Consider the following 22,908-nt stretch of genomic DNA (forward strand, 5'->3'; position numbering starts at 1 on the left):
AGAATGTCGATATGAATCACACAATTAAAGCTTTAGATAATTATTACATAGTTCTGAAATAAGGCCTTAGATTTTCGGTGCTTTTGAGAGACATGAATAATTTACCAATGAACAATAATGCTTAGTGGTACCTTTGAGCGATTAAATTTGATCCTAATTGTATATCTATTTGGCGCATGTTGATGCATTGGTTAACTTCTTGTATCGAATCTATCACGCGAAAATTTTCCGGTCAGCGTTAATCTTTTTTCTTCTCTAGATCTTCTATTACTCTGTAATGTAGAATTTGCGGGCTTACAATAGGTTTGGTTGTATTTATTTTTAATTTTAAGATCTCTTCGCGAGTCTTTAGGTTAGGTTATGTATACCCAAAGGCATTTGTTTAAGTTCTTTTTTTTTCAACTTTGACTGTGTTGAGAAGTGGTATTTTCGCAAACGAATATCGTTTTGAGTCAACTCGAACCACTTTGAAGAATTGAAGGATTTTTTTTCCGAGAATTACTGCTTAGGGAGAAAAAATCAAACTATGGAGAGAGAGCAGAAGGAAGCAATAGTTTTTTTAAAAAAAAAAAAAAAAAAAACAATCTTGGATTTTGATCGAGTCGATGAATTGGGATTTCAAATAAAACATAAAGAATTCATAGCATTAATTAATCTATCATCTTTTTTTTTTCTTGAATAATTTTGACTACTCATTGTGCATTACTTTATTCACTTCACGATTAGCTATTTTATAATATGATATTATTACACAATAATAGTAAAAGCTATCTTTCTTCGGTGTGCAGTTCGATTTTCGAATTCTTTAACTTTGAAGTTTTTTTTCTTGTGTTAATGCATTTAAATTCTCATACGTTGCTATCATAAGTGTTGTACTGTATAATTTAATGAGAATATAATGCTGATGACAATGATTCTGATATTTACTACAACTGCACTTAGTTTTCTTTTCCTTCCTTTTGCTGGACCACTAATTTTATATGGTTTCGATCAGAGGAATGAATATAATCATTTCATACCGTGTGCTTTATGTTTCGGAAACAAATAAAATAAAAGGGAGTGGAGTGACCCAAAAGAAAAAAAAAGTGTAACAGTTGCTGATATAAAAACAAGATTATCAGGTGAACTACATGTTCAAGGATGGAGAGGTGTCATGTCAACTTGGGTTTTTCCCTTTAATTGTCTCTCTTCATATCTCTCGATTGACATTAAGGATAACTTTAACAGTTGTTTGCTAATCTTTATAGTAGGATTCCGATTAAGAAAATCAGAGTACAGTTTACATCCTTTCTAATTGTGAAGTAGAACAAATAACTGCAGATTTTTACCTTGCAGACGATGATATTTTGATAATGGCCGCAGTCATGCTTTTAAATAAAGCAACATTAACTGAAAGGAAGTGTCATTGCACAGAGCATGATTTGCGATCAGGTTAGAACAGAAGATGAAATCTATGTAGATGTTACAGACTTTGATGTTTTCCTGAAGGCAAGACAAAAATTTGGAGTTAAGCTAGTTGGGGAAAGGAAAATCAGGAGCAATGTCAAAACTAAACAAATGAAGATGAAGTTTGTATGGCAATTACCTACCTATCATTAATGTTTCAATGAAATACTATCTCAGTGTTATGCTTGACTGGAAAAGTTTTAGTCAGTAGAAGTGATAAATACTCTGAATATGGAAAATCAATCCTTCCATTTAAATTAAAAAAAAAAAAGAAAAAGTGGAACCTATAGTTCGAAACTGTATTCAACAATGGCATTAATGTGAATACAAAGATGAGCTTGCTTATTAATCTCAGCATTCCATTGTTTTGAAGTCTTTAGTTGAAATTTAATTTTGACAGAAACGAATTTCAAAATACTGGGAAGGTGTCAAGATTGAATTCTCCGTTAATTTATAAAAATATTTTGAACTTTTTCAGCATTTTGCTTGGCAAAATGCATTCGGTCATTATGAACTTCCGTTTTCTGGCAGTATGAGAAGTCACCCTTGTTGAAGGGGGTTTTGTGTGTTTTTACCAAGAAGTAGCAGAGTTCACCTTCAATTGTTCTCTATCAAGTTATTGTGCTATTACTTTTGCTAATAACGGAATTTTATTTTACTCCATATTTACATCTACATCCAACGAATCTCCCCGAGATCAGCAACCTCTCCCAAAATAAATCTATGACAACATTCTGCCATCTTTTAACGATAAAAGTAAAAAAAAGAAAAAAAAAAACCTAAAAAATTTCACCTTGGAACAATATCTAAATTGCGAAATTAATGTCGTTTGTTACAACTGCAATTAGTGATTTCAATAAATTTTTAAAATTGAAATTAATTTCAATCACAAATTTAAATGTGGATAGTCATTAAAATCTGAAAATTTTTGCGAGTTTTTGTAATTTTGACAAAGAAGTAAGTTTCAATTAAGTGCTAACAAAAATTAAAAATAACAGTTCATAAAAAAATATTATTTGCATTGCACATCTGCTCACATTCTGTCGCGATCATCTGGCAACTTAAACAAAAAAAAAAAAAAACTTCAAAAATTTTGCTTTGAAACAATATTTCAATTGCAAAAATATTAAAAATTATAATTATAAAAATATTTAAACTTATTCAGCGTTTTGTTTCGCACAATGTTTTCAGTCGATGCGGTCTTTCTTCTCCCAGCAAAATTTTTTCCAGAATAATATTGCAAATTGTTTGAAACATCAATTTCAAAGGATAAAATTATAATTAAATGATATGTTTCAAACATTCTCAACCTAAATGAAGCGATAAATCGATGAAATTCCACATATTTCTAATACAAAAGTGAATTTATTTATAAATTGTAGTCTCTCGAGCTTTAAAATTTTCGGTTACAATCATTTTCAATCAATGTCGACGGTGTATCTGTTCTGAATTATAAAAGATCACTGAATTTATTTGGCATTTCGGTTGATAATCAGTATGATTTCCCAATTTCCTACAAACATTTTTTCACAATATTCTTATAAGTTACTTGAGATATCAATTTTAAATGATAAAATCTTGATGAAATGGTAAAGTACAACATTTTTAAATCTAAATTAAGTTGTTCGTCGGTGAAATTAAGCATATTTCAGACACAAAAATGAAATTGCTTATCACTATTAGGCAGTCGCTCCTTAAAACTTTCGTTTGATAACATTTTCAATTAATTTTGATAATGAATTGGTAAAAACACGAAGTTTAAAATGCTTTTTCATTAAATTATCAAAATATTTTGAACCTATTTAGCATTCAGCCCAGCATAATATTTCCAGTTTATATGATTTCACAATATTGTTATAAAATAATTGAAATATCATTTTAGAATTATAAAATAATAAAGTGATATGTTCCAAATTTTTTATGTTTCCAAAAATTTTTTTTCCATTGCAAAAATCAATTTACTTAGCATTCTGCTCAGCATAAATTAATTTAATCTTCCAATGTTTTAAAATTTTCAGTTGATGTCATCTTTAACTAATTTTGATAGCGAATCTGATAGAAATATCAATTTCAAAATAACGACAAGATAACGAATTTGAATTTTCGTTAAATTATTCAGCATTTTGCGTTGTAAAATATATTCAGTAGTATGACCTTCCGCTTTCCGGCAAAGGTTTTCATATAATATCATTATAAATAATTTGAAATATCAATTTTAACAAAAGTCAACAAAATCAACAAAAGACAGGTAAAGGCGCTGCCGATTCAATCTTGTAGAGGGAGAAGAGGATGTTCACTACCTTTTCATTCCAGGTTAAAAATTAATAATATTCAGAATGTCAAATTAAATGGTAGGGAAGGATTCGAATGATTGTAGAAAAGATTATAAAGTGGATCCCGTAGTTTTTCTAGTCAGTAAATTTTTCTTTCAGGTCAATGATAATATCGGGCATTCCTCACGCAGCCAACCTGTTGCTACCTGCTCCAATTCTCCATCCTCCATTAATGAAGGGCGTCCAAGAGGGTTACTAGATCCAAAAAAATTAAAAAGAAAATTAAAAAAATGAGAAGTTTACAAAAACCAAAAAAAGATTAAAAAGAAAGAATAAAAATAAAAAAAATAAAAATGAAAAGGAAAACTAAAAAAAAATCCAAAAGAAAACATTAATGAAAGAACCAAAAAAAGATCAAAAAAATAAAAAAAGTTTTTTCTGAAGTAATTTTAATGTGGGGACAACTGGATTCAATATATAGAAAAAGTTGCGGTTTTGCTTTACCTATATGTTTCATTCACCATTTGTAGTGATTTAGTCAATATTAAAAAGCTTGGCATAGTTAAAATCAAAAAATTTTTTTGCTATTATAAAATTGAACATATAACTTGATTAAAATCAAATATATTGTTCTTCAGATCAAATCACTTTCAATTCAGTTTTTTGTTTTTTTTTTTTTTTCCTTTTACTAGTCCTTTCGAGGAAGTTAAATTTTACTAAACGTTTATTCGTGCAATTTATTTATTATTTAGATGATGTAAATAATTTATTGCTTTTTGATGGTCTTATGGTTATTGTTAATGCTTTTCATCTTTGTTTTTTTTAAGTTTCTCTATTGCTTATTTGTTATTGTTTATGTTATTTTATTCGTTTTTCTCCCAAAAAATTTTATTCCTTTTTTGGTGTTACTTAACCATGTTAAATTTTTTCTGTTTGGTACCAACTTATAATGTACTTATTTTTGCATTTTTTAACTTGTAATGGTTTCTTTAGTTTATAAGATCGTATTTATGCATGTTATGCTGTTATGTACTTATGTTATTACTTATAGTATGTTACACTTTAGGATGATTTCTTTTTAGACTGTAGAGAGTTATTTGGGGACAAATTTCTACATCTAAGCATTTTTTAATAACGTTAAAAAATTTCTGTAAATTCCTCCTTGTGTCGTAAAAAACAATACATTTAAATTACATTCAAATTCTAATACTTTTTGCCAGATGTCTGATAAGTCAATCACCAAATAATTCCGCATTTGTGACTAATCTATGTCTAGATCATTTAAGCCATTATGCTAATTCCTTTTTCTCACACAGTAAAAAACCCCTTGTTAGTAATCTTTGTTTCATATCAGTCAAATGTCCTCTGCCGGATATCCGGTTGTCAATTCAGTTCTGTACATAAACTAACCAACCATCCTCCATTACGGTTATTCATTCTATATTTTGGGGTGGTTTTTGATATTATTTCAGTGTTTTTATAATTGTATTATATCTATTCGTTATATATTTTTTTCATATATTTCTATTTTTTTGCTAGATTATAAGGTGATACCCAGTCTTTCGACTATTTTTGTGATGCGAAGATTTTTTTATACAATATCAAAGGTCTTCGATCTTCGATATTTCGATCGTATGAAAAAAATGTGGGGCTTGTGAAATGAAAGAGTGTTTGAAATGTGGAAGTAATTTCCAAATTCTTGGTCATTTATGTTAATTTTTGAATATTTCTTCGAGTCAGTAGAATTTTTGGGAGTTTAGAGAATTTTTCAAGATTTTTTGGTTTTCCGACTGCTTAGAAATTTAAACTCTATCGCCTTTTGAAATTAATGTAGTTTTATTCGAGTTACTAGATATTTAGAATTTTAATTTTTTGTTCATTCAGACTATTGAGTTTTTATCTTCAAATTTAGCTTTTTAGTTTTTTTCTTTTCGAAAATTTTAAAACTTTTCATTTTCCTATTTCTTTAAATTGTTTCATATATTTTTCATTTTATTTTATTATTTTTCCTTTTTTTTTGAAACAAACTAATGGAATTTTTTAATTTTCAATGTCTTGAAATTTCTATTTTATAAGTGAAAGATGTACTGCATTTATTTTTTGACATTTATTCGTATTCCATTTTCGCTAATTTTGCTTTTTTGAACACATTTTTTGATTAATTCTAGCTTATTGCATGTCTTTGTTAAATGTTGAGGCATGTATTTTTATAGTTTAACTATCACACTTCCTTTTTTTGGTATTCCCATTGATTATTTGATATCACTTGCAGCTTTCATTCCCTTTTTTGTTAATCTTTTTTAATTCAATTTTTATTATCCCTTATTATTTTTATTTTTTATTATTTTTATTTTCATTAGTTTTTTATCTTTTAATAATAATTCTTCATTATTTTTCTTCCTCTTATTTCTTCTTATTTTTTTATGGTTTTCTATTTTTTAATATTTCCTATTATTTTTCGTAAAATTTTAATCTTTTTTATTTCTTCTTATAGCTTTTTATTAATAAAAAGCAGTGATATTTTATAGAATGTGAAAGTATGCAATGTCTATTCACTGCAATTAAAAAATTCATCAGTATGCCAATCGTCCGGCCATTAATAGTACGGAAAATATCGAATGATAATTCCCAAAAATTCCTGAAATTACTACTGATCCACTAACTTCGATTTTTTTCCGTACTTTTCATGAATAACTGCGACGGGTGTTATTCTGAAATTGTGGCATGCAAAATCGCTTAATGACAGTTCAACTAAATTTCGATTCGAAACATCAATCAATTTTCTAAAAATCAAGGAAAACTTTGATGATTATCTCTCGAATGAACTCTTCGAGCATGAAGACAAGTTCTTTTTTATTATTTTTTATAATTTTTTATTACTTATGATTTTTCACTACTTTTCATTTCTTCAGTCTTTTTACTACTTTATGACTCTTTGTACCTTCTGTGATTTTTCAATATATTGTTTTTTCTTTTTACTTCTTTTTTTACTTTTCTCGTTTTTCATCATTCTCTTTTATTCATTTTTTTTAAAAGATATTTTATGGTTTTAATTTTTTTGTTCTTTTCTATTCCTTAGTTTTTGTTTTCCATTATTTTTATTCCTATTATCTTTTATTATTTGTTATTCCTTTTATTTTTTTCATATTTTATAATTTTTATTCTGTCCCATTCTTCATATTCTTTTTTATTACTCTTTGTTCTATCCTGTTGTTTTTTTTTTTTTTTTAAATATTTCAGTTTTTTTTATTCTCATTTATTATTTTCCATGTTTTTAAAAAATTTTTAAATATTTTTCGTTGTTTCTTTATCACTTTTATAAGTTTTATTGTTTTTTCGTCATTTTCATTATTATTTTTATTTTTATTGTTTTTTATTATTGCTCCTTTTTTATTATTTTCTATTTCTTTTTCCTACTTTTTACTTTCTTTCACTCTTTTTTTTTTTTTTTTTAATTTTTCTTTTATTATTATTATTTAGGAAATTATATATTTTTAATTTTTCTTTTGCATTTTCTTTTACTAACCATAGTTGTCGTATTCCCGTGACTATTTTTACCTCATACATGTCTTTTTGCTAATCACACTAACTGAATGATTTTTTCGGTTACTGTTAGTGCATGCTACTCTCACTTATTCCATGACATCTGGCAAATTCATGTTCAAACACATCAATGGTTAGACATAAAAAATCAATATCGATGGTTACATCACCTCCTACTGGTGTCATTTAAATAGTCCAAATCTGAATGAATCCGATTGCATTAGCAGTAAGTGCTAGTAAATGGTAGCAAATCGTGGCAAGTTGCGATAAATGATAGCAAGTAAATGGTAGCTAGCTGCAAATAGTTAAAAGTGGTATTAAGTGGTGGCAAGTGGTTGTAAGTGGCAGCTAGTAGTAGGTGTTGATATGTGGTGGAAATAGCAAGTGGTAGTACGTGGCAAAAAGTAGCTGGGAGTGCTAGCAAGTACTAGCAGGTAGTTGTAATTGGCTGCAAGTGATAACAAGTGGTTGCAAGCGGTAAAAAGTAATAGCGAGTGATAATATGTGGTAACAAATGGGTGCAAGTGGTCAGTTGGTAGCTAGTAATAACAAATGTAGCAGATAGCACCAAAGTAATAACAATTAGTGGTAAATGGTGGCAATTACTAAGAAGTGGTGGCTAACCTTCAAATCTTCTGGCTATTTATTTAAGTTGAACACCAGTGACGGACGACGAATCCCATTTCTATTTAAATTTTCAAATTTGAATTAATTAGAAGTTCGCTCTGAATAATTCTTTTCTTTCAATATTCTCGTAGTATTTAGTGCTTATTTGTTACTTTAACTTTTCTTTTCAATCATCACACCCTTTTCAAATAAGTAAATCATTGCGCAGATACCTTCGCGAACCATTCTGAACGGTTGCCTTTCTCAAAGTATTTTGACTTGACCTGCAGTTTAATAAATACACAAAAGTTCAATTTAAAAGTTTTGACACTTTTGCTTAAATAATAAAACCATTAAAAGATTGCTGAGATACTTACAGTGTCAAAATATTTTAAATGAGTTAAGGTTTCTGTGTCGTAGCAAATACTTTCAAATGAATTTCCAAACGTAGGCTGAACGTTGCTGACTGTGTGTAGGCGATCAGTGTCAAATAAAAGTTTCATGGCTGACTTTATCTGACTATGAAATCCTTATCTTTTTTTAGTCTAAACGATTTAAGTGCTAGATTTTGCTTTCAAAAAACCAATAACAAGAGACCAATTTTAAAGAGACCAATTCTTATCATTTAAGACTTAAACTTAAAAGAAAAAAAAAAAAAACTGAAGGAGATCAATTTCAGTCAAATTTTTTTGTATTTTCCCTGAATTTCAAATCTTTTTAACCTAAATCAAGTGATAAATTAATAAAATGAATTTACTTATTAATTTTAGCCTTCTAATATCTTATAACTTTCATCTGATATCATTTTCAATTTATTTCGACAATGAATTTGGTAAAAATACCAATTTCAAAATTCTGTGAAGGGGCAAAATTGAATTTTCATTGAATCATAGAAATATTTTGAACATGTTTAGCATGGCATAATATTTTCGGTCGACATAATCTTCCCTTTTCCAGCAAAATTTTTTATTTTTCAATTTCAAATGATAAAATGATAACGATCAATTGCAATTTTTTTAACCTAAATCAATTGACTAGTCGATGATGTTTCACATGTTTCTAATACAGAAATAGTTTGCTCATTAGTTTTAGTCTTGCAGTGTTTTAAAATTTTCGGTTGATACCATTTTCGACAAATTTCGACAATGAATTTGATAAAAATATGAATTTCAAAATGCTGAGAATGGCATAATGTTTTCAATCAATATGATCTTCCGTTTTCAGCAAAAAATTTTTCCACAACATTATAAATTATTTGAAATATCAATTTCAAATGATAATGAATTATGAGAATAGTTGATTACATCCATCTAAAAAGAAAGTAGACATCTGCTTTTTAATTAACATCAGATTTCAAATGTAAAAACAATTGTTTTGATTTGTTACTGCAAACCCTTGCTTTGTTTAAAATTTTGCGTTATTGTCATCCAAAACGTACTTTACTGGCCCAATTTGCCCGTTTACCGAATCTCAGTTGGCTTGCCCAACGTTTCAAACGTGGATCGTAGTACAGCTGTAATTTTTCACGTTTTTCATTTTGCTCGTGAAAGTAAAATTTTTGTTCCGTTATTCTCATAATAGTGCCATTTATTTATCAATTCTTAACTGACTTGTTTGAGCTAAAAATGGAAGGCTTCGTTCTTCTATGATTTAAGTAATTAGCTTTTGGCTGAGAAAACTATCGCAGTGAAATATCATTCCCCACTGAACATTTCAAATATTTAAAATATTTTTTGGTATTTTTTGCTTGTAATTGCCAGTCATTTATCTGATTGATTTATTTGTTATAACCTCACTGTTACCACATTACTATCACCTATCACAAACATTCTAATTATTACTATTACGCCTACAAAGTGACTAGTATTATTGTTCCAATTATTGTTATTATAATCATTATCACTTTTGCTTGTGAAATCGTGACATTATGATTACTATCATTATCTGTTCTGCCATCTCATTGCTCAGTTAGTCGTTGACGCTTTATTATTTCAAAATATTAAGGTACTCAAATTAGACTGAATTACTGTTTCAAAACAAAAAAAAAAAAGCTGGAAACGAACCACATTAGATAATTCATTTGGCCATTGTACCATATCATTCATATAAGGCCATAAGTCTTGCCTGTACTCGTTTGTTTCATCTAATAGTGCATCTGCAACATGAAATCAAACACTGAAAAAAATATTTTAAAAACTAATCTATAGCGGACAAAATATACTATGACTTTATTCAACTTATAAAAACAAAAGCTAAATGTGTTTTGATAAAGAACTCTGTTGCTTCAGAGATCAAAGGATGTTCATATTAATCAATCACATTCATAAAATAAACTAACTAAATTATTTCACTTAGAATAAATTTAATAAAATAGTCAAAAAAAAAAAAAAAAAAAAAAATAGCCTTACTCTGTGCTAATGTTAGCACTGGAAGAATGCAATAAAGTAATAAATCTGTGAACATTCTCTGTGGATTCTGAGATCTGAAATTGCTTCTGATAGGAACAATGAAAGAATATGTCAAATTTTAAGTCATGCAACCGATATTTAATTCAATTATCTAATTGGTTCAATTTTTTTTTTTTTTATTATAAGCTGAATAACAGGATGATTTATAGGCCGAATCGTTTAACGATATAGTTTTGGCTAAATTTTCACGTCATAATGACTTTTTGAGATGATTTTTTTTTTAAAATTCTTCGTGGCATTCTATCATTGTGCATTAAATCTCTATCTTTTGAGATAAATCAATAATAACAGGATAATTTATAATTTTGTTTCATTTTTAAGCGTACATGATGATATTCCAGACAGATCATAATTGAAAAGAATATTTTTTAAATGAAAAAAGCAGGATTTTATGTCGTGAAAAAAAAAAAAAAATTAACAAAAAAGTCACTAATTGAAGACATATATGGAAGTTCGAAAGTTTTCAGCGTATCTGTAGATGCATTTAAGTGAATGCAAATGTACGAACTAATATCACATCCGCCGCATATAAGCACCACATATTTTTTTTTGGTTTGAGTAGATTTTCTAAATGTCGGAGCGATAAATAGAAACTATCATCGATTGAATATATTTTAAAAACCAACTGAACAGTATTTAAATTAATAGTAAAACTAATCAACAAAACAATAGTTTTTTTTTTTTGACTAATACAATAAAAGGATTTTAAATTTAATAATAATTCACAATGTTCAGATAAGTTCTTCCTTTCCTTCATATTGATTTAATAATGATAAAAACCAAAGAAAAATCATATTTGTTTGTTGCTCAAATACAATTAAAAAACACTTTGTGCTCTAAAGAAGCCAAATTTTTTGCACTTACTGACATTGCAAGTACTTTAACAGAATTTAATAGAATGATAGATAGTATTTATCATTCGAAGATTAAATACATATATATATTTTGTTTGCGACATTTGCAAATAGGTCGTTTTAATTTAACTGCTATTTAGTTGTTCAATAATTCTTTCTAAATTCTGAAAAGTTTAGGATTTGGACTTTTTGAAATTTTAAATTTATTCAATCTGTCGCATTTCAAATTATGAACAGATGCTGAAGGGAACAGAAGTTTATTTCTCTAAATGATTCAAATGAAAAGAGTCAAAAAGCAGTCCGTAAATATCTTGAATTTAATTTAAGTGTAAATATTAAGTTAGCTAAAAATATTCTGATATTCAAAAGTGAGAAGTCTCTTATACTTCATATGGCAAATATACATAATACGTGTTATCCTACTTATTACACGTATTATGGATATGTATTTATTATCATTCCGTATTTTGAACTATTTTGAACCTTATAAAAATATTTAAAAATGAGACATTCTCAAAAATGGTTAAAACTGAAAAGTCCTTTAAAATATTCAGACATTTTTTCAAGGCAAAAAAAAAATTGGTGAAAAGATGAAATTTTGAGAATTGCTTCTTAACATTTATGACATCTGTACGTGAAGCATATACGACAACTGAAAACCATATAAAAGTCGCCGCAGATGAAAGTGTCATATGACCAGATTTATTGTAAAAAGAAACGAACAAATGGCTAATTTTGCTTGTTAGCAAAATCTGACAAGTACTAATGCATCTGAAATCAGTGGGATCTGATACCAATAACTCATGAGCGATTCTGGAAAGCCTTATCGTCTCAAATATGCCTTATTTCTTTTATACATATATATATTATTTATATATTTATTATAAATGTTAAAAAAAAAAAAAAAAAAAAAAAAAAAAAAAAAAAAAAAAAAAAAAAAAAAAACAGAAAAAAAAGCAAAAAATGGAAATTTGTATTTTTTTGGACGAGCAATCAGACACAAATTGAATTAAAATTACAAGTTAAGATTCAATAAGATAAATTAAAATGGCAAAAATAGAAAGGAATGAAACAGGAAATATTAGAACCGGATAAATCACTTTCAGTGAAATAGCAAAGAAACAATTGAAAATGAATAAATATGGGAAAGAAGTGAGGAAAGGAATTGGAGGGAGAGAGAGAGAGAGAGGAAGTAGTAGAAGACCTTATTTTGTTATTCATGGAACAATATTAAAATAAAAGAAGGGAATAATAATGATAATGATTGATGTCATCAGTTGCAACAGAAAAATGGGAAGCAATTTTTTAAGAAATGAAAGATTGATGAAAAGGTCAAAAATAGAGTAAAAAAATGGTTTACTAAAAATATTCATCCCATAAATTTTTGTCATTTGCTTTCGTTTCTTTTAAATAGCAAAAATGTTATATCTGCTAGAAAAGTTATTAAATTTTGGCAAACTCTCAACTAAATTTGTTTGTTTGTAAATCCAGTAAATTAATTATCCAATCAAAATTTTGCCAGTTTATTGCAAGAAATTTTTCTCATTTCTCAACTATTACTATAGTTGTCATATATTAACTGCTAATGTTTCCGATTCACAGCTAAAGGATTTGAAGAAAGAAAGAATTAAACTAATTAATAATTAATTAATGATCATCAACCCGTCGCTCCTGATATTTGTTTATGACAGTTACTGCCTCATATATTTTCATATTAAAAGAAACTTAAGCCTATTTATTTATCGATTTATCGTGATGCTTTCTAATTAGTCACATAAGAAATATTTGAATGGATATCACATGCGTTTCTATTTTGAAACTATCAAAATCCGATAGAAAGTTGAAATCCTTTGGAAGATCAAAATAGCTTACCTTTTTGATTAACTCATTTTTGTGATGATTGATTTATTAGGAAGATTTATGATTTAATAAAATTTTTCCCAATTAAAATTTCTTCAGATAAGTGAACAGTTTTCGTTCTTTTTATCAGTTAGGATAAAATGAACATTTGAACCCTTGTAGTTCAAACTGCTTTTAAAAATGCAGGTAAATCGATCGAATGGCAATATTTTTGGAAGAGAAAAGGACAACATTACATGATTTCTATATTATGCAAATTTCTTGAATATTTGTAACAGATGGCACAACTATGAAACATCAAGAATTCAGTGATAATTTTATAATAAATCTGCCATCAGTCTTTCATCCGTTAAAATACATCTTTGATCTTATCATTATTTTCGTGAAAATCTTCGCTCATCTTTTTCATGTGACTATCATTTGGAGTAAATTGGTCTTATAATAAAAGGCGTTTTATGTAAAAAAAAAAAAATATGACTTTTTGTTTAACGATCGCTGATGTCATTTTTTCCATCTGATACAAAGCAATGTTTTTTTGATTTAGCAAAGAAATTAACTTTTTATTTTTCAATAGTTATCTTACATGTTTCTTCTTATTCTATCATACTTCAGTACCATGTTTCAAGAAAATATTTGTGTCTTTCTTTTTTATAGGAGAAAGATCAAACTATTATTATGTATGTTTGATATTTTTGATAGTATGTAGAAAAAAATTAAATATTTAGCAATATCTGATCTAATTGCATATGTTGTCAAAGTATTTTTGTGTTAACTTTAATGAGAACAAATAGGTAAGTAAATCAGGGACTGAAATATTTTTAATTTGATTAACTTGGAAGGAGTAAAATAAAGCTTAAATAAATTAAATTAAGCAGAAATGAATTAAATCAAAATGAAACAATCACCTTTAGTATTGGCTTCATAAACAACTGAATTTTTTTCTTTAATCTATTAATTGGTTCAGTCTAAAAAAAATAAATGTTAATATAATTGAAAGTAACTGGATCATTTTCGAAAGAGGCAAATAATTGATTACTATTGCTTCAATTTAAATCAAAGTTATTTTTCAATGATATTTTTACAAATCATATTTTAATGATTATACTTCACAAACTATCCTCATCTTTTCATGAAGAAAGAAAAAATAAATTTTTTAGGATTAATTTTCTCGACTTTATATTTTTCGATTTTATATTTTGCTTGGCAAATTTAATCATAAATGGTATTTGTAAGGCCATAAACAAACGGAAGTGAGTTATAATTGAAGTTATTGGGACATTTATATAAGCAAAAATCCGTTTTTAGAAGGATTGTCGCCGTTATATCAACCAAAATTTTTCAGAAATACCCAATATATTAGCAAAAAGCTAAAGAACTGCAAAGAATATCCGAAGCTTTAGGTTTCTTAGACTAAAATTTCTTTTTTTAGGCTAAGGTAATCTCTGTACAGAATTTGCTCCATTTCTGTAAGTTCTTATATATATATATATTTTAAATTTTTTCTAAGCCGCTTTTTAAATTACCCTTGCAGCGGAACTGGTTACTTTTCCAGAAATATGCAAAGAATTTAATAGAGTTCCTAATTAGTTTACCCATTTCTTGTCTCTCAAAATTTTATCTGCCTTTGTTTATTTTTTAAATATTACTTAAAAATATGTCAATCACCGATCAATCAATCAATCAATCAATCAATCAATTAGTTATCCAACTAAGTGAAAAAAGCGCCATGAGAAGTGACATCATAATAACATCGCTTATCACTTAAGAGAATTAATGCAGTTTGACAAAATGCTAGTCATATTTTACAAAGTGTTAATATAATGACAGCTTTTTGTTAAGCATTTATTGCCATCTGAAATGAAAATCATCGATGTATCACAATGACTGAAGGGTAACACCTGCAGAAGAAGCTAATTTATGAAAGTGCAAAGTAATTAACTCAAGTCAATTAAGTAAAGTGTATTCCAATTTCTCATCGAGAATTTGTCTTTCTTTGCCATTATTTATTCAGACTAATGATGTTAAAATTAATTAGTTAAGCAAATTAAAAGTTTCAAAAGGTAACATTATCTTCATTAGAACAAAAATTTTCAATCACTGTAAGTTGGCGATTTAGCAATTTTCGAAATGGAACAAAAATGTAATAATGCGGAATGTTTAGAATAGTTAAAAAAAAAATAAAAACGCTTAAGCATTAGTAGACCGATAGATCAGCTTTATTTGCATATTCATTATTAAGAGAATATACCGATATATCCACGATATTCTTAAAAATAAGTTATGAATATTAAATAAGTTAAAAGGTTACTTTAATAGCAAAATATATATTATTAACAGAATAGCGAAAATGAGAAATAGAGAAATAACTCAGTTACAGAACTTTATCATTTAATCTAAAAGTTAATTGAGTTTAGCATAAAGATAAAGTTATCTTACCTTTAAATTCTACAGGTAATTTTAAATCGGTCAAGTTGAATTTAAAAACAAACATAGAAGAGAATAATATTTGGCTCTATGTAAACAACACTAAATGATGAGTAAACGAAGCACTTTTTTTTTAATATTATATAATGGAATATTTTGTTATCAAATTATTTAATTATTTATTACTAATAACATCATTTTCCATTTGGAAAAGAAATGTTCTAACAGTTAAAATCATTGTTTAATGGGATGTTTGGTGAAATAAACAGATGATGCAAAATATCAATGAACTATTCAATCAAATTTTGTAACAAAAGAACGTACCAAAAAGTGCACTAAATATGAAAAATTTAAGGAAAAAAAATTAATTTATAAGCGTGATATTTATAATATTACTTTTAAGAGAAAAGATATTTGTTTTTCTCATTTAAGCAAAAAGAAAAAAAAAAGTTATTTTTTCAATTTTTCTGATTACACCAAAATTATAAACGAATATGAAGTACAAAGGAAATAATAATTTCTTAAACTATTTTTGAAAAAACAAATAAAATCTGGATGTTGTAATGAAACTGAGAAGCGTACGAAACTAAAAAGGCCGCATTACTTTGCTTCAATAGTTATGAAGGAAAGAAGGTTTTTATGGAAGTGAAATTGGCACTATCGCCATCACTGCTAATTAAGGCTTAATGATTTAGAATTAAAGCTTGCTATTTTGCTTTTTATGATTTTATTTCCTCTTTACTAATGAAAAAAAAACGAATGTTCCACCAACCAACAATTGCAATTTCTTTTTTTTTGAAATACTTTTTTTATTTTAATGTTAGAGTTGAATTCTATTTGTTGATAATAAGTAGTAATTAAAACAAAGGGCGCCTAAAAAAGATTGCATGTTTTGATTAAATGAATACCAAAACAAATTACGCAAAGGAAAGAAGAAGCAAAACATATTTATGAATTGAAATTAGATCTAATTCTAGTTTTGCTAAAGTAAAGGAAAATTAGAAAGGAAGAAAAATGAATAGGAGAAAATCAACATAATGCTAATTAGCTGCATTAATTGGAGGAAACATGTAATAAATAACCGGTCGCGGCTTGCGTGAGATAATTAATTAAAGCTTGCAGAAGCAAAAAAAAACTTAGGAAAAATAAAATCTGAATGATTAGTGGATTTTATAGCATCCATTTACTCTAGAGTTTATCAATGAATCCCCCTTCTTTGTATTAAAGGCTTTAATGAGAGAATTGAGAAATTAAGGCAAATAACTCGGTCTGATGAAATTTGTCATTTGAAAACTAAAGTTTACCAATTCAATTCATTTTCTTAAAATAATACAGTATCGGTGGAGTCTAATTCCAGAATTGTGAAAATTCAACTGATAAAATATTTTACTAACTACTCTGTTCTCATCTTTTCAAAAGGCATGTTAATCTTATCAATGTATAACAAAAATGATGACAGTATAATTTAAAATTTCCTGGAAGATAATAGAATAGTTGGCAATAGTTTTAAAATAGAAATTAGATAAGCACACAAGATAAGGTTTATTAAAAGGATACTGAAGATTTTTGGCAGTTTTTAATCTTTTGACCTATTATGAATCGAGAAATCAATAAAATTGATTTGCATAAATCTAAACTAAAATATTTTGTTTTAAATAGTAAAATCCTCAATGTTTCTATTCCTGAAATTAAGTAGAGAATATTCTCAACATAAATGACAATATTGACAAGAATGCAAATCACATATGTTATCATTATCAATACGATGTACTCAGGTGTTTCAAACCCTTATTGTTTAGGTTCAAGTCGTTTCATTTTGGTTTGATAATTGTTAATTACAATCTATTCATTATATAATTAAAATTACAATAAAAAATGGAGCAGTGGATTATACTAGACTGCAAATTTTAGCAGATAAAATTGATCCTAATGTTTAAACTACCATTCAGAGTTTAATTCAATTACTAATTTGTGCCATCCTAAAACTTCTTAATTTGCTGAAAGTCTCAAGTGCTTCTGATTTCTTACCAATTATAATCCCGAAAACGTTTGATAAATCAATAATGAAATAAATAAAAAAAATGTTTTTGAAAAAGTAATTAAAAAGTTTTGTTTAAAGAACAGTTCGATTTTTTAAAATGAAGAAGTTAGATTTTCTCTTCTCTCATGGTTATAAAAAATAAACAAAGCAATGATTACAGAAAACAGTTATAACAATATTTGCAGTAGAATAAATAAAATAATGATTGCAAAAAAAAAAAAAAAAAATGAAAAATATAATCGCAAGAGAGCAATTAAATCTATATAATTACAAATGAATAATTAAAATTATAATCACAAAGAAATAGCTAAACCTGCAATGTGAGTAATTAAAACTACAATCACAAGAATAAGCAAAACTACAATCAATAATTTGGTACTATTTTAATTTCATTTTTGCTATCAAAAGATCGGAATGTCACACATATATTGATCCGATCATAATGGAACATTTGGCAGGAGAAGTTACGTCAGAAATTTCGATAACATTGAATTCAGAGCTTTTAATCCGTTTTCTCTTTACAGATCCTATTTTAACTTATTTAATATTTCAATTTATCTGGCCAATTTTTTCTTTTTTAAAGATAGTTTATTGTATCACTCGTAATATGATGTAGAAAATGCTGACAGCTTGGAAAGTACTGAATTCCGTGTTCTTCAATCTTACAAGTTTGTTTCTGCAAAGTTCTTCCAAAAAGTTATGTTTTGATGATCACTGATCAATTATGTCATCCTTGATATACCTCCACGGTACAATTTAAATGAAACAGATAGGATAGTATTATTAATCAGTTAATCAAGAAACTTTAAGAAAACATATTTGATATCATTTGGTAATGTTCAGTTTTCATTCTTATTTGACAAGATGGAGTAAAGTTTCCAGGTTGGATTTCAGGTATAAGAAGGTAAAAATGTGCTCAGGTAGAAAGATGGGATTTGCAAGATAGCTTCCACTCTCATTTTGCATCCAAGAAAAAAAAAAGAATTCAAAATTTTCATATTTTATGTTTTACAAACTATAACTAAATGTTAATTTTAACAACTATAACCGGAACCCGGAATTTAAATAACCGGGAAACAGATCACAATAAACACGAAATACTTTAAAAATCACTGCAATGACATGAGGAATAAAATTTTACGATTTATTTGGTAGGCTTAAAGCCAATTTTTACGCCTCCTATGATGAAAGGGCAACTCAAAAAGTAGAATTATCGCAAATTGTCGGCTGAAATTAAAAATTTCAACAATCATTAAGAAAACAATTGGTTTATTTCCATTTATTTTACTTGTAAATTCTTTTTATATTTCTTTCTTCCTTCATAGCTATTTGTGCAAAGCTAAAAGAGATTTTAAGATTGCTTCAAAATAAGAGAATTTAAAATATTGTTCATTTTTTTTTTTTTTTTTTGCTAATTTCCATTACTTGCTTTCGAAATTATCACTAACATAAGCAAAAAAGTTGCTATTTTCCAGATAGGTCGTTGGCATAGTGGCTTTTTTTTTAATTATTAGTGACACATACTTGATCATTTCTCATGTCACTGCTATATGGGAAGATATCCTCTAATGAATGAATTTCGTTATCAAAATTTTTATGAAATCTTAAGTGATCCACGTAGAAGGAGTCCCTTTCATCACTTCACACCTGTTCTAATTTAATTTAACTTTCAACACAATTAACAAAGATTACCATCACTCAATCTGAACATCACCATTTCAAGTTTACAGTTGTTTATCACTGGATCTACCTATCATACTTATGTCGCCCACCTGTTTGTAAGGAGTCATACGCTTCCTATAGATAAAGCAATAACGTTTACCATATTTTGCACTGCTTCATTATCCTTTTATCAGTAAGTTTATCAGTAATAATTAATTTTTCATTTTCCACTACTTCGGACAATTTCTATTCTTTTTTCCTCTTGAAATAGTCTCTTTGAAACAAATAATCTATTACATTACACTGCAGTACATTTTGACAATTTTTGAATATCATCGCCGATTTTGGAAATTTAACTATTTACTCTTTTTACATTTCCGATAGTAATTCAATCTTGCGTTACCAGTTTAAAGCATATTCAAATTTTCACTAACATGTTGTAAAGTGATTTGAAAACATTAATAAAAAAGAAGCTGCTTTTTAAAACTACAGAATTACTGAAATATTGTTTTAAGATTACAGAGCTAATTAGTTGTCCGATCTTCAGTTTGCATTTATACCGGGAAGATAAAAGGATGGGGAAAATTGCTGTAAGTGAAATTCACTAACTTTTCCCAGAAATACAAATTTTAAATCAGAATTTCCCAGGATAACGGCTACCTATAAGCACAATTGCGAAACTTACCCTCATTTGGGCAGTTGTATGGATGCTTAAAAATATCATTAACATAAACCCAAGTAGGCAAATTGGAAAGATTTTTGCCGGGAAAGATCATCCAATTTTAACATTTCAAATTTTTGAACTGCTAGACATTTATGGAAAGAACAAAGAGACATGCATCCAGCAGCGATGGAGAGAGAGAAAAAGAGAGGAAACCGGAGATCGGAAAAAGCCGGATCAGAAAAGAGGAATTCAGAGGGGATTTGCTAGTACTTTCCTCTATATCATCTCTCTTCTGGTTTATCCATTTCAGTTCAGTTAATTTATTACCTCGTGCGATCACACCACAGATATAGAAGAAATGAATTTGAACTCGCTTCAATAACAAATCTGCGCAATTGTCGTCCAACTGAACAAACACCGCAAAAGCTAGTGATCGGTATTGAAATAGGATAATGCAATATTGTAGCATTGGAGACAAATGGTCCTAGTCAATATCGCTCTCTTTCATTCAGCTAACTTCCACTCACTTTTTCAAGATTATTTCTCATTTGTTTGCACCATCGCGCACTCCGCCGTTATCACTTTACTAGTTGCATTTCTATACATATTGCATTATTTCTTTGTTTCATTTCTCATCCAACCGGTCAGTGTCATTTTAGGAAAATTAGAATTTTAAAAATCTAAAATTTTAACACATAACTGTTGATTCTTGAAAATCATTTCAAGCCTTCATATTAGACATAATTTCCCTTTTTCACCCTAAACTTTTATTTTTTCTTATCTGACTCGCTGTGTACTATTTTTTCATTTCAGTCGCTTCCTTTTTTTCTTCTCCCTTTTCACTAATCAAATTTTTAAACTTTACTGCCATTTCATTTACTGTTCCTGTAAACTTAACATTTGTTTATCATTTTTTACCAGTCTCTTCAATACCTCGTTTCTTCTCATTATGATTATGTATTGATATGATAACAAAATGCATGTGTGATAAGCAATCATCCTTACCATATTTTTTTAATATTTTCTCTCTCTCAGAATGACAAAGTATCCTACCAAAAATGCTTTACATGCAATTTGGTATTCTGCAAGTGCTGTTATTAAGATGATTGCTCTTTACCCATAAAAACCTGTGAATTTTGGAATTGCGCAATTAGCTATCTAAATATTAAAGAAAATTTTTAAAATTATTAGCTTCTTGATTCATCACTTCCCGGGAATTTGCAAACGTTTCATTTTTTGGTTTCCTTCTTTTATTCATTTCTTGTTTTAACTATCCTTTTTTTTTCATTACGATCGAATTTATGTTTCAACATAAGTGTCCCCACGTTCATTTCGCAAGGTGTAAAATTTTAATCCAATTTGCCTCAGGTAAGTTAACTAGCATGTTGGGAAATGATCATAAAAATTACTTACTTTTCATTTCCTTCAACCAATTCTCTCCTTTTTTTTTCTTTTAAATCTGTTTTTTTTTATTGCTATTATCGACAATTTATTTCCGCTTTTTTTTCTCCCAATTTGTTTCAGTTTAATATATATATATATTTATACTTTGACCATTTCGCAACTTAAAAGCATAATTGAACGAATCATCAGTATACCGAGGAATCAATCTTATCTTATTTCTTGTGCAACTAGACTAATTACCCATAAATTTTTTCAAGAACTTATTCCGTATCTATTTATCATTACTTCTGTTTTATACCCAAAAGATAACGAATACCATGGTTATCTCTTCCTAAGGTAGCAAATCAGATGCAATATAATATTAAAAAGACATTCTACTGGTCACATAATGTCGCATCACTTTTTCATATATTATTTTATCCTTGTTTTTGCTCACAGATTTATCCTTCCAACCAAATCAAACAAAAATGAGAAATGTAAAAAAAAAAAAAAAAAAAAAAAAAAGAATGACATCTGAGACGGAGATCTGTTGTTGAGCTTATTTAATAATAATGATTATTTTAAATGAAATTTCAAGTTTACCTCACATACTTCAATATTACTATTAAAGCGTACTGCAGCTATATCATCATTCGACGTTTAGAATTTATCAGTTTGCTTGGTAATTGTTTAAATAAACAGTGTGCTTAATTTTCAATGATAAAAAATATTTCTCAAATTTCCAACTTTTTCATCAATTTAACTTCTAAATAGCAGCTGTATCATTGATTTATTTGCATTCAGTAAATTAATACATGAAGAAAAAAAGCCAAAGCAAAAAGTTACTTTTGATAAAATTATGCGTGACATTTTGATATCGCATATTTTCTTTGGTAAACAGTCACTTTAAATTCATTATCTTTTCATGACATTACGAACATTTCCATTTTTATAAATTGTGCCAAAAACTGAAAATTTTTCAAATATTTTAATCTTTTGATGAAACAATTTTTAGTTAAGCTAACAGGCATTGCATCTACTGTACGTCCTTTTTTTTAATCATTTAAATTATTTGAACTTAAACAAATGTCTCTCAGTTTTGCCTGATATTTTATCATATAATTAGCATTTATGGCAGTTTTATTCTATCAATTATAAATGTAATATTAGCAATGAAAAGTTTACAAATGATATGATAACAACAAGAAATGGTTGACAAAAAGGTCATATAAAAGTCTGTTATTTATTCCTTTCATTCTGATCGTTTGCATCGTCCATTTCTTCTTTAAAATATTCACAAAAAGATTTTTTTTTCTTTCCTTTCCCTGTTGCATTCGTGTTTGCTATTCTAACTTTCCACCTTTAACCTTTACCCTTAGAATAAGAATAATTTTATCTTATTTGGCGTTTGGTTATAGGCATAGTTTTTTTTTTTTTTCATCCATTAGAACTATGTTTGAAAATGAAATCCTTATGCAGCGACTAATTCATCAAATTTGTTCGCTACAAAAGATCGCAGGAATAAATGAGCAAATGATGTCAGAGGCGCTAATTGAAATGACAGCACAAGACGAACTGGTTACACCAGAAAGACTAAAATATTTTACCATACATATCGGTTTAATAGATTTTCACGTGAAGTTCCGAAAATGCGAAGAAAAAAAAAACTTTGCAGAGTGTTTTA

At 27.6% G+C, this 22,908-nt stretch overlaps 1 protein-coding gene across 1 annotated transcript; it reads right to left on the reverse strand.

The window, feature by feature from the left end:
• Positions 1-9,291: 9,291 nt before the first annotated feature.
• On the reverse strand, positions 9,292-10,331 carry Bm5126 (Uncharacterized protein; the record flags this gene model as incomplete). Its single annotated transcript, XM_001897520.1, has 3 exons — positions 9,292-9,381; positions 9,932-10,023; positions 10,277-10,331. The coding sequence occupies 3 exons, from the start codon at positions 10,329-10,331 to the stop codon at positions 9,292-9,294; spliced, it is 237 nt and encodes a 78-aa protein (XP_001897555.1).
• Positions 10,332-22,908: the final 12,577 nt, after the last annotated feature.

This window comes from Brugia malayi (assembly GCF_000002995.4).
Source record: "Brugia malayi strain FR3 genome assembly, contig: Bm_v4_ChrX_scaffold_001, whole genome shotgun sequence".
Taxonomy (NCBI): Eukaryota; Metazoa; Nematoda; class Chromadorea; order Rhabditida; family Onchocercidae; genus Brugia; species Brugia malayi.